The 13,370-nt window shown below is 35.7% G+C and overlaps 2 protein-coding genes across 2 annotated transcripts in view; one reads left to right on the top strand and one right to left on the bottom strand.

The window, feature by feature from the left end:
* Positions 1–13: 13 nt before the first annotated feature.
* Positions 14–5,447, top strand: LOC134235312 (N(4)-(Beta-N-acetylglucosaminyl)-L-asparaginase-like). Its single transcript, XM_062717447.1, has 8 exons — positions 14–143; positions 2,265–2,403; positions 2,601–2,727; positions 2,891–2,963; positions 3,054–3,134; positions 3,246–3,334; positions 4,788–4,883; positions 4,968–5,447. The coding sequence occupies exons 1-8, from the start codon at positions 32–34 to the stop codon at positions 5,103–5,105; spliced, it is 855 nt and encodes a 284-aa protein (XP_062573431.1). The 5' UTR covers positions 14–31; the 3' UTR covers positions 5,106–5,447.
* A 4,015-nt stretch (positions 5,448–9,462) lies between these two features.
* The window catches only part of LOC134235300 (serine/threonine-protein kinase ATR-like), a 75,706-nt gene continuing 71,798 nt past the window's right edge, over positions 9,463–13,370 (bottom strand). Inside the window, exons 39-44 of the mRNA XM_062717425.1 lie at positions 12,782–12,935; positions 12,581–12,646; positions 12,371–12,456; positions 10,400–10,505; positions 10,064–10,180; positions 9,463–9,620 (exon numbers count right to left, since the gene is read on the bottom strand). Coding sequence (XP_062573409.1) covers positions 9,561–9,620; positions 10,064–10,180; positions 10,400–10,505; positions 12,371–12,456; positions 12,581–12,646; positions 12,782–12,935 — 589 coding nt within the window. The 3' untranslated portion in view covers positions 9,463–9,560. The remainder of the gene's footprint in view (positions 9,621–10,063; positions 10,181–10,399; positions 10,506–12,370; positions 12,457–12,580; positions 12,647–12,781; positions 12,936–13,370) is intronic.

The raw sequence follows: 13,370 nt of genomic DNA, 5'->3' as shown, positions 1-13,370 counted from the left end.
TTGCTCCCGTTTTAGTTTAGAGTCTCCAGTCATGGATTTAATTATTGGGACCTGGAGCTTTTGTTTTGATGCTATCAGACAGAAAGAAGAATTGTATAGGAGTGAGACAAGTTGTCTGGATGCAGTAGAAAATACCATAAACCGTATGTTTTTTTCCCGGATTGTTGTACGCTCTAACTTCTCTCAAATCAAAACGCGGCGGATCTAAACATTTTTGAGCGCAGATATAAGAGAATCTGAATTATTCTGAATTTCACGGCAGTAGAAAACGATAGTGGGTATGGAAATATTTTATTATAATCAGTTATTTAGCCGCTAGGTTTTTGTGAAAAAAGAAGAACTAGCCAACTTCTCTATTTGCTTGTTTTAACACTTCCACTTGAAAGGGGGGGTATTACAACGAACCATCAAGATTAGCCCCACCTCCTCCACAGATTAAGTTTTTTGCTTCCCAACCCCTCCCCCTCTCCTGAAAACCGATGCCAATTCAATATTGTAAACACCCTGGCCAATGCCACATCAGACTTCTAGTGAAAAATGTTATAGTCTGAGAGACCAGGAAGGGTTATCAACTTATTGAATAATTAATGTCTACTATAAATTATTTCTTTAATTTTCATTTAACTTTATTGATTTAAATCTTATTTTAGATTCCATAATTTTATAATTATTTAAATATCGTTTATTAAGGTTTATCGCACGACAATGGGATTGGCGGGGAATTCAAGTGCTGCCTGGATCAAATTACATGTATATTGTTTTTTACTCACATTGATTGAAACATAAAATGAGGACTTAACACACCCACCCCCTCCCCTTAAAAAATCGTCCTGATACTTTCTCCTTTCCTTTTGCAAATAGATATTAAAATAATACGAATAAAAATAGAAGTAAAAAAAAAAAAAGAAAGAAAGAAAGATTAACGGTAATACTTACAGTGCATTTTTTATTAGCCTATGAAGATTAACTTCCAGTTATAACACTTTTTAACACCAATTATCCCCTTCAAAACAAAAATACAGAAAAATTTCACGTGCTGATACGACGGAATAAAACTTCCTTGGTCGCCGTACATAGAGGAACAAGTAATGATTGCCGAAATCATAGAACATGATCAATATCGTCATGCCCCGGGGGCTGCGGCAAGGAGTCACTTTATGTTCCTTGTATAGTGTTTTTATCATCGACTGTCTTTTTATGAGAGAGAGAGAGAGAGAGAGAGAGAGATTACAGTTCTTTTGCAATGATTTCAATTACCTCAAATTGCGATTATAAATATATTAATCTAGACGAACGAGTATAAGATTATGTAATATTGAAAAATATTTTTTTTCTCATTAAAAACCTAATCACAATGTACATACAATGTTTATTTATATCCGACTCCTTTTAGCTGTGTATTTAGTAGAACAAGCAAATTCAAAAATTGACAACCGGGACCCCTTCCCCCATTTCGGTGCCTTAGTTGTTGCTCAAGATGCAATTAATTACGATTTTTTGCAACTAATTCCAACTACTTTGTCTTTTCATCATTCAAAAAAAAAAAAAAATAAATAAATAAATAAAAAAAATAAAGGTTAACTTAAACATGACTAAGAATTAAAAGAGTAAAGATCAAACTTCAAATTAAGGTCACGGATACAAAAATCAAAGTAAAGGTCTTCTAAGAGGAAAAAGACAATTGAAATGTATAATTCTTTAAAGCCCTGTCATTTTCAGAGAGAGAGAGAGAGAGAGAGAGAGAGAGAGAGAGAGAGAGAGAGAGAGAGATGTCTTTTATCATTTATGAGAAAAGTTATCGTTTGCTGTAGTTTTATTATGTAAATTTTAATTTGGATGTTGCTTCCCAAAATTTTGCAGCCGCACTTTCGAATAAATTAGCAAATGTCAGCGTTTGAAGGAAAAAGAAATATACCATAAGCTATAAGAGAAGGCATCCCCCTATTTAAAACCTTGAACTGTTCGGTTTTGTGTTCTTTGTCAATTTTCCCCCAACGATTTCTTTCCCACCCCAAAACGTTGTTACGGACTTTTCTTTATCATGTTAATTTTTTTTGCATCATATGGACAAATTAAATGACAGACGAATATTTAATGTCCCCTCACTTTTGCAAAAGCGGGAGGGGGGGGCAGCTCTCTGAAATTGTCCGAATCACCTGCAGCAATATTAAAGAAAGTGACATGATTTTCAATATAGAGCTGAGAAGGAAGGTATATTAGGGATCATTGAAAACAATGTAATGTTTCTTTATTTTATCTTTTAGAAATAGAGGGTGACGAGAGATACGGACCCTGCATTGTAGGGAGGGGCGGGCCCCCAAACTCAGCCGGGTATCGCGAGTATGACGCAGCAATAATGGACGGACGCACGTTAAAATTTGGCGCTGTTACAGCTCTTAGTGGGTAAGTATACAATAAAACTACTTTTTTTAGAACAATGGAAAGCCATCTGTCTGTAAATTTTTAAAATGAAACCTTTTTTTTTTAGGGAACGTTTTCTTGGCGGGTTATTTTTTTTTCTCAAAGGTATGGAAATATTTTTGGCGTAATTAATTTTACAAGCCGTCTCGCAGATGGCACTTAGAGCAGTGATATTTTAGCGATTACAATTTAGCGGATCATCACAAAATGCTAACTGGGGAGGGGGCGGGGCAATTCGCTCTGGAAAATGGGTTTCGTGCCGAATGCGAGACACCCCATCAAAGTAAACCAGTAAGGAATTTCGGAGTAAAAAATTTAAATTTAAGTTTCAAGTTCAAATTGTCGCGCTTTCACTACGAATTATCGAGCTTCCAGTATGAATTATCGAGCGTTTAGTGCAAGTTATCGAGCCTCCATTACGAATTGTCGGGGATATTTTGTATTGGGATATTTTGAATTTGTAAAACAGGAAAATGACTCAAAAAGCCACGACACGTTGGGGTTGATAGCACTGAGACAAAAAGGATCCGAGATAGCTGTAGGTAATACCTTTTTAGTCTAATGTTTGTTTGACTTTTTTGTAAATTCTTTATCATGATCCTTGACAAAAGTTGTTTCTGCCTTACATGTAGGTGTGTCGACAAGTGGGGCTCCCGGTAAACACCCTGGTAGGGTCGGCGACAGTGCGCTTCCAGGAGGGGGACTATACGCAAGTGAGCAACATTCACATACATCTCGTGTAAAAATCAAGTTTCCGTTCAATTCAGCAATGACATTTGTCTATGTCTCACACTGAACTCTCAGGTCGATTTATTATTATCCAGACGCCCATGGCGCTGCCTGTTGTAGTGGAGATGGAGACGAGATCCTGAAATTTTGTCCCTCCTTCCACATTGTCCATCTCATCTCACAGGTAATCTCCATTTCATCTCACAGGTAACATCCATCATATCTCACAGGTAACATCCATCTCATCTCACAGGTAACATCTACCTAATCTCACAGGTAACATCCATTACTCATCTTACAGGTAACATCCCTCTTATCTTACAGGTAACATCCATTACTCATCCCACAGGTAACATCTATCTCATCTCACAGGTAACATCCATTACTCATCTTACAGGTAACATCTATCTCATCTCACAGGTAACATCCATTACTCATCTTACAGGTAACATCTATCTCATCTCACAGGTAACATCCATTACTCATCCCACAGGTAACAACCACCTCACAGATAACATCTATCTGATCTCACAGGTAACATCTACCTCATCTCACAGGTTACATCGATATTATCTCACAAGTAACATCTACCTCATCTCACAGGTAACATCTCATCTCATCTCACAGGTAACATCCACCTCATCTCACAGGTAACATCTACCTCATCTCACAGCTAACCTCTATCTCATCCCACAGGTAACATCTATCTCATCTCACAGGTAACTTCCATTACTCATCTGACAGGTAACATCTATCTCATCTCACAGGTAACATCCATTACTCATCTTACAGGTAACATCCCTCTTATCTCACAGGTAACATCCATTACTCATCCCACAGGTAACAACCACCTCACAGATAACATCTATCTGATCTCACAGGTAACATCTACCTTATCTCACAGGTTACATCGATATTATCTCACAAGTAACATCTACCTCATCTCACAGGTAACATCTCATCTCATCTCACAGGTAACATCCACCTCATCTCACAGGTAACATCTACCTCATCTCACAGCTAACCTCTATCTCATCTCACAGGTAACATCTACCTCATCTCACAGCTAACCTCTATCTCATCTCACAGGTAACACCTACCTCATCTCACAGGTAACCTCCATCTCATCTCACAGGTAACATCCATCTCATCTCACAGGTAACATCTACCTAATCTCACAGGTAACAAACATCTCATCTCACAGGTAACAAACATCTCATCTCACAGGTAACATCCATCTCATCTCACAGGTAATGTTTATTTCATCTAACAGGTAACATTTATCTCATCTCACAGGTATCATCCATCTTATCTCACAGGTAATATTCATCTTACATATATCTCACATGTAACATCCATCTTATCTCATAGTAACATCCATCTCATCAATTACAACAAAAAAAATTAAATTGTTCTTAGTACGTATAATGTAAGCACATCACACGAAGGAGCTATGTACACTCTTTACACTTTTTTTTTTTACTTTAGAGAAAGGTTATGACTGGATGCTGATGTTTTCTATTTAATTTAAACAATCTTTTATTATGTATAAACATAAGAGGATTGAACAGCAGGTACTGCCTATATACCCGGTAAGTCCTCTCCATATTTTCTATTTTCCATGTTTTCTATTTCAGGGAATGGTTCCCGAGGAAGCTTGTAAAGAAGTCGTACAGAAAATTTACAACCAAAACAATCAGCTGGAAATTGCATTGATTGCTGCCGATATAAAGGTACAGTTACACTGGTCATAGAAAACCATCAGGTACCAATCACACCACATCCTGATATGAATTAAACTTTGATTTAATTTACAGGGTAATTATGGGGCTTGTTCTACCGTGAGGTCATGGAATGATCCTCTGACCCAGAAACATTATGAAGGCTTTCCTTATGTCCTTTGGACCAAAGATATGACCTGTCCAGAAATCCAACTGGCCCCCACAGTCTCCTGATGACAAGGAAAGACAACTCCTGATGGACTGAGTACAACTGATTCAAGCATTTCAATGTGCATCAAGAAGTTCATGATATAAAGCATTGGCCATTTAAACACTTGGAACACTATTGCTACCTGAATTTATTCAAGTAGATTATTCAGTTTTTCTGAGCTATGTACATGTACAAATATTATATAGAGACAAGACACCAAATCTTTGAAAATATTTAATGAATGATAACAAATGTAATGCAGCTACATCTTCCTTATTACATGTAAATAACAAAAACAATAATTTTTGGAAAGACAAAATAAACAAAAGACAAATAAGAGATATTTCGCTTTCCATATCCAACAAATAATTTTTTAAGGATATACGATCCTCAGCCAGGAAGGATAACTCTTTAATTTATAATTTAATTCAAAAAGTATTAAAATAAGGCTTGTATTGAATTTTTTTCATGCAACAATTTTCATTTTATGCCTCTACGTATGATTCAATGCTCTTTAAAGTTTTATCAAACGTTATTCAAAAAGTTGACATTTGTACCTCATAAAATGAAGTAAAACTTGCATATTTTAAAAACATAGGTAATCAGAGATTACAGAGCTCACCTCAACGAATGTTGTCTTTAAGTAAGGCAAAGTCACACAATTAACCAACAAAAAGTGTACATTCCAGAAATGAAACTAGAACTGTCCAATAGGGACAAATACCCCCCGCTGGGTTTTTTCAGAGAAGGTGCCAATTCAAAAATACTTAATGGATCTTGAGGTGTTCACTATTATAAAAATTTACAGTAAAATATAAGTGCTCATTATGTTTTTTAATGAGTGAAACAAAAGTGCAACCAAATGAAACATCAATACTAATACATTGTAATTCAATCGTAACATTTTTTTTTATTTCTGCATTAAAGAAATATATTGCAATTATGTGTCATGACACTCTGCAAACTAATTGTTGAAAAAAAAAATCATTATACAAAATCAAATTAATCTTGATATATCAAATTCATTTTGAAAATAAAAAGCTGGTCATCCAGTAATGAAGTGCTTTGACAGACAATAAATTACAATTAAGAGAATAAGAGAAGAGAGATCTTTAATTCTTGTGCCTTATTCCCTGGAGATTTGATAACACACACACACACGCTTGATAAGAGATATGCCTTAACAACCTCCAACACCAAACTCATTAATTTATCTTTAACTGGATGCATGTCCAGTCATTATTCCCAAGAGACAAATGAATTTACATTATCTTCTATGTAATGTAAAAACTGTTTTAAACACTTGATGATGTTTCTTTTTTTTAGTTTTAATGAGTTGTTTTAAGCTGTACTAGTTCACATTTTTGTACAGATATCCTAGATTCTACCTCTCAAACCTTATAAATGAGCCCAAAATGAACAAGTCAATTTAAATAAAAAGTAAAACCTGTAAAATGCAGAAAAATAAACAAATAAAGTTGAAAATTCCAGGTGCACACCTTCATATGGTGAATAATAAGTGTGCAAATTTTCAGATAAATCCTTGCAATAGTTTGTGAGAAACAGTCTGCACAAGACCACGAAATAAAAATGAAAAAACACCTGTAAAATTCAAAATAATCATCCAATCAAGATGAAAATAGCAGGTGCACACCTTCATATGGTGAATAATATGTGTATAAATTTTCAGACAAATCCTTCCAATAGTTTTTGAGAAATCGTCCGGACAAAATGTCGTCTACAGACAGACAGACAGCTACGGACAGACGGACATGGTGATTCCAATATACCCCCCCTAAACTTCGTTTGCGGGGGGTATAAATATTTAAGCAATTTTGATCGAATACATTGAAATAGACCTACATAAAAAATTTAAACTAGTTGTTCATGAAAATGTAATTAAAATTAAGCATCTGAAGCAAATTTGAGAGTTTTCATCTCCTGATGCAACATTTGTGCAAGTTTGGTTTGGTTTATACAATGTTATATAAGCCTTCAAGTTTTTTGGTAATTGACCTGCACCCATAACTTTTACCTGGTCTATTATCTGAAAAAATGTATGTCGAATTCAGCATCCAAAGTAAGTCCATTAGTGTGCATCCTAAGATGTATCGTCCATGCAAGTTTGCTCATTATAGGGCTCATAGTTAATTGGAAATGATACATTCATCACAAACTAACATTTTCACTCATCCACAAAATGTAGGTCAGATTCAGCATCCGAAGCAAGCCTGGTAGTATGCATCCTTAGATGTATCATCCATGCAAGTTTGGTCAACATAGGGCTTATAGTTACTTGGAAATGAAACCTGCACCAAAAACTTTAACCTCTTCACTCAACCGGAAAATGTAGGTCAGATTCAGCATCCGAAGCAAGCCCGGTAGTATGCATCCTTAGATGTATCATCCATGCAAGTTTGGTCAACATAGGGCTTATAGTTACTTGGAAATGAAACCTGCCCAAAAAAATTTAACCTGTTCACTCAACCGGAAAATGTAGGTCAGATTCAGCATCCGAAGCAAGCCTGATAGTATGCATCCTTAGATGTATCATCCATGCAAGTTTGGTCAACATAGGGCTTATAGTTACTTGGAAATGAAACCTGCACCAAAAACTTTAACCTGTTCACTCATCCGGAAAATGTAGGTCAGATTCAGCATCCGAAGCAAGCCCAGTAGTATGCATCCTTAGATGTATCAACCATGCAAGTTTGGTCAACATAGGGCTTATAGTTACTTGGAAATGAAACCTGCACCAAAAACTGCACCAAAAATGTTAACCTGCTCCAAAAACATTAACCTGGCCATTCCTTTGCTGAAATTGCAGCATCTGAAACTTTGACTGGTACAATGAAACACATTAGAAGCATCTTCCATGCATGTCTAATCAATATAGGACATAGAAGTACTTAAAAAGAAAACTGCTCCAAAAAACTTAACCTAGGACGCCAACGCCGACACCGACGCCGACGGTATTACATAAGCTCCCCCAACTTCGTTGAGGTGAGCTAAAAATCAAATTTCTTTTAATTTAGCCTTAGTTACCAATGTTTATATGCATTATTTGAAATTAGAAGTGATTTACAGTGTTTTCTTTGAAAGGAAACACTTCATACACTATGCATTATGAAACAATGGAAGTAAGTAGGAGAAAGTAAAGTCCAAATAATTGAAAATTCATGCAATTCTCTTTAAAAGCCTGGATACCTATGACTTTTATGCGCCCGAATTTTTTCGGGGCGCATATTGTTTTTGTCCTGTCTGTTTGTCTGTTTGTCTGTTTATCTGTTTGTCTGTTTGTCTGTTTATCTGTTTGTCTGTTTGTCTGTCTGTCTGTTGTCAACTTTAACCTTCGCCAAAACTTTTGAACCGTAAGAGATAGAGACTTCATATTTGGTATGCATACTCCTCTAATAAAGTTCTTTCAAATGACATCAAGGTCAATGACCTTGTGACCTTGACTGTGACCTATATGCTAAAAATAGCTTTTTCAACTGTTTGTCATAACTTTTGAACCATAAGAGATAGAGACTTCATATTTGGTATGCATACTCCATTAATAAAGTTCTTTCAAATGACATCAAGGTCAATGACCTTGTGACCTTGACTGTGACCTATGTGCTAAAAATAGCTTTTTCCACTTTTTGCCATAACTTTTGAACCATAGGAGATAGGGACTTCATATTTAGTATGCATACTCCTCTAATAAAGTTCTTTCAAATGACATCAAGGTCAATGACCTTGTGACCTTGACTGTTACCCACGGTATATGCTAAAAATAGTTTTTTCCACTTTTTGCCATAACTTTTGAACCATAGGAGATAGAGACTTCATATTTAGTATGCATACTCCACTAATAAAGTTCTTACAAACAACACCAAGGTCAATGACTTTGTGACCTTAACTGTGACCTATATGCTAAAAATAGCTTTTTCCACTTTTTGTCATAACTTTTGAACCATAGGAGATAGGGACTTCATATTTAGTATGCATACCCCACTAATTAATTTCTTACAAACAACACCAAGGTCAATGACCTTGTGACCTTGACTGTGACCTATATACTAAAAATAGCTTTTTCGAACTTTGTTGACGCCGGGCGCATAGTGTTTCACAAACACATCTTGTTATTCCTAAAGTGTATTTCTTGATCAATTATCAATTAAAAAATATGCAGTAGGTAGTTCAAATCGCATTTCCTGAAAAATTATTCGAGATTTACTAATTTTCCCTATATAATATGATTAAATTTAAAGATGAATTTTAAAGAAACACCGTGGGTAAATACATTTTAATCTGAGAATTTAGAGACATCTTTGTGAGCATTTTCAATTACTCAATGCCTAATTTTCAGAACCTGAGGATCGGATAACCTTAACTGGTTTGAATGACCCATTTACAAGCCATGTTCAGATTAAGGTATTCACACCGATTTCAAAAATCCAAATAGAAGTCTCACTTCTCTAGTTCGTTTTACTTCACAAATAAGCAGCCCATCCCACATACATCTGACACAGGTTGTCAAGACTTGTAGCCTCCTGTAAAAATTAAAATAATAGATGTTTAGTAAAATGCTTAACAATATTGTGCCACTAAAAAATGGCTAATGTATTCTTTATTAAATAGTTTTTTTGTATATTTAAAAAGAATACACAAAATTATAATCTATGTATTATATCTACTACTCTTGATTAGAAACTCTTCCTGAATATGTATCAATAACGCCCTTTGGGCATTATACAATTTGATCACATGACCGACTTCATGTCATATCCCATTGAACCTCAGTCTAAAACTGATATCTTATTTCTTAAACGAGTCTCAATTAGCAATGAAATTCACAAGATATATTTCAGAGTGAAGATATCCATATTTTTCCAGTGTATTTGGAATAAATCAGTAGAAATACCGACCTGTAACAGGTAGTTAACTTGGCCTTCCACAGACAGTGTATTTAGAATAAATCCATTTCAATCCTTACCTGTAATAGGTAATTAACATGTCCTTCCACGGACAGAGCTACACTCCTGGGTTTCTGCATCGTGCCGCGACGGATCCCTTTTAAACGAGACTCTATGTTCTGTACATGGACTAAAGCCTGAATAATAAAAAAAAAAAGAAAAATTAAAATACCCCAGCATTTAACCTGTCTACAAAAAAATCTTTATGAACTATGTCTATGTGCATTATGGACTCTTTTTACTTTTCTTCAGTACAAGGAAGGGGGACTTCAGAGGTCTACTAAATTCAATGTTAACAGCCTGAAGTGATTTTGTTGGAGGTATTAAAAATGGTTAACTCTGTCTCATAAATCTACCTGATCATTGTGAATCTCCCCCTGAGCTAACTCTGTCTCTGTCTTCTGTGCTTTAGTTTTCCTCCTCCACTCCACCAAAGGGTCATGGATGAAAGTTCGTAATACACTGCAAGCAGAAATATTTATTCCACTTATTCTATATTCTACCACGATTATTGCAAAGATCAAAGAAAAACGGCGGACATTATTCTCCAATAAATCACGAACGTCATCAAAAAATTATCAGATTAGAAACACGTATCAAATCTGAACAATAAATGCATGTTTGGCTGCAGAATGAAATACTTGTTTAGGCTGCATCGATGTGTCGTCTTTTGCAGTATACACACTGTAAATTGCAAAAGTTGCTGATGAATGTCAGTTTTTATAGCTAAGCGGGGCTATTCCACGGACCTCCATACACATTTAAACAATGTGATTTTAGTCCCAATAAAACTGTAGTAAAACAGGAACATTATTTTGTTATTGTATATTCATTAAAACTGATCAATACAAATTACGAACAAATTTGTAATTTAACAACAGGTCCATGGGCCACATCGCTCACCTGAGAAGCTTTGACCATTCCGTTCTTTACCAGATTTCCCCCTTGTAATACAAATTGTGACCCCACCCTACCCAACTGATCATAATTTATACAATTTGAAATCTACACTACCATAGGATGCTTTGTTTCCCCATTGTAAAACTTTGATTCCCCACTGTGGCCCCGCCCTACCCCCAGGGGTCATGATTAGAACAATTTAGAATTTACACTACCCCTGGATGCTTCCACATAAGTTTCAGCTTTTCTGGCCCAGTGATTCTTGAGAAGAAGATTTTTTATGATTTTTCTTATATATTTCTATGTAAAACTTTGATTCCTTATTGTGGCCCCGCCCTACCCCCAGGGGTCATGATTAGAACAATTTAGAATCTACACTACCACAGGATGCTTCCACATAAGTTTCAGCTTTTCTGGCCCTGTGGTTCTTGAGAAGAAAATTTTTAAAGATTTTTTCCTATATATTTCTATGTAAAAATTTGATTCCTTATTGTGGCCCCGCCCTACCCCCAGGGGTCATGATTAGAACAATTTAGAATCTAGACTATCCCAGGATGCTTCCACATAAGTTTCAGCTTTTCTGGCCCAGTGGTTCTTGAGAAGAAGATTTTCCAAGATTTTTCCTATATATTTCTATGTAAAACTTTGATTCCCCATTGTGGCCCCGCCAAACACCTGGGGGTCATGATTTTAACAATTTAGAATCTAGACTACCCCAGAATGCTTCCACATAAGTTTCAGCTTTTCTGGCCCAGTGGTTCTTGAGAAGAAGATTTTTTTATTACCACCCTATTTTTGTCTTTTCTTGATTATCTCCCCTTGTGAGGGCACTTGGCCCTTCATTTTAACAAATTCCCCTTTAGCGAAGGATGCTTTGTACCAAGTTTGGTCAAAATTGGCCCAGTGGTTCTTGAGAAGAAGTCGAAAATGTGAAAAGTTTACAGACGGACAGCTAGACGGACGGACGACGGACAAAATATGATCAGAAAAGCTCACTTGAGCCTTCCACTCAGGTGAGCTAAAAAGGCTATTTTTAATGTAGCGAAAGCTCAAATCGTCTGCATTCCATACACAAGTGAGCAAACAAATTTTACCTCTGGTGTTAATCGAGACATGGTGACCTAATTCGTTTCTCTATATAGGAAACGATCAGCCATATTTTGGTGATTTTATTAGACATGGTAGAATAGAAATAAAGTCCTTGTTGTCGTGAATGATGCAGAATAACCTCCTTGGTCTTGAAATGCTGTTTGAAATATAAAAGCCTTGGCTTTTCTCTTTCAAACAACATTTCTCGACCTTGGAGGTTATTCTGCAACATTCACGAAAACATGGACTTTATTTCTTCAACATTTCTGTGTGATTTTATTTCATAAATATAGTGATTAACTTTTCTTTTGACCAAAAATTATACTTTAAAGTTTTACCTCATCAATGGGTCCATCTGATCTCTCATAACCCTGAGGGTCACCTCACAAGATCTACGGAAAATCCCCTCAATCCCAAGGGGTCCCTGAAATATATGGATTGCTTAATTAATCAACTAGTACACAATATAAGGGTGGTTATGTCTCAGCTATACATCTGCTTTAAATGTCTTTTGGACTATGAAAAGAAGACAGAGTGCATGTACTCACAAGGGCGTCGACTAAATTCTGTGTCAAGCGAAATGGGACCTTTTCTGGCCAATCAAAAGTCTCTCCCTTAAAAATATTTTAATTTCAGAATGCATGTAAAATTACTAAAACAATTCTAAAATATCCTAAGTTAAAACAAAATTTAACTTCAAGAATTTGATTATGTTCAGATTTATTTGTATTTGATGCCCATAAATGTACCCTGTTAAAGAGGCAGTTGAAGTCTACATGGATACAGTCTCCACAGGTCGAGTCAAACAAGATGTTCTCCCCGTGACGGTCTCCCAGGCCCAGTACGTACCCCACCATACACATGACGGCAGACGTCCGAGCATAGGCCAGACGCGCATTGTACCTATATATAGCATTTCATAATTCTATTAACAAATGGAAGAAAATAATAACAGAGAGCCTGCCTGTACTTATTTATGAAAATATGAAGCCTAATTTAGTAATATTTGTATATCTTTCAATTTATATATGTATACCACTCAGAAAAAAGACTCAGCTTGAACTCTTAGATCATTTGAAAAATACATTGTACATAGATCCATTTTAAAAACCAGAAGTCTCTGTCTAGACTGAAGCTCTATTGGTTTGTACTTATAGCAAAGGAAGAGAAAAGTACTTAAGCAGTTGGAAATTGAAACTTTTCAACAGCAATAAATAGAATAATGATCCTTGATTAAGTCTCTTTATGTTCTTAGTGCAGTCTACTTGCATGCCACATTTACATTATAATCAGACTAAAACTGTAGAAGGAATAGCATTTTGAAAGAATTTCACAGAA

This window comes from Saccostrea cucullata, unplaced genomic scaffold, assembly GCF_032062105.1.
Source record: "Saccostrea cucullata isolate Sc308-1 unplaced genomic scaffold, CSIRO_AGI_Scuc_v1 ctg601, whole genome shotgun sequence".
NCBI lineage: Eukaryota > Metazoa > Mollusca > Bivalvia > Ostreida > Ostreidae > Saccostrea > Saccostrea cuccullata.
The sequence above is the reverse complement of the archived record's forward strand: the minus strand, read 5'-3'. Positions and strand labels throughout refer to the sequence as shown.

What these genes read in the sequence shown, in the direction of transcription:
- LOC134235312 (XM_062717447.1), top strand. Translation starts at nt 32, where the DNA reads ATGGATTTAATTATTGGGACCTGGAGCTTTTGTTTTGATGCTATCAGA. An exon ending in AGTAGAAAATACCATAAACC is followed by an intron (nt 144 to 2,264) that starts GTATGTTTTTTT and finishes TTTATCTTTTAG; the next exon opens with AAATAGAGGGTGACGAGAGA. An exon ending in TGATTGCTGCCGATATAAAG is followed by an intron (nt 4,884 to 4,967) that starts GTACAGTTACAC and finishes TTTAATTTACAG; the next exon opens with GGTAATTATGGGGCTTGTTC.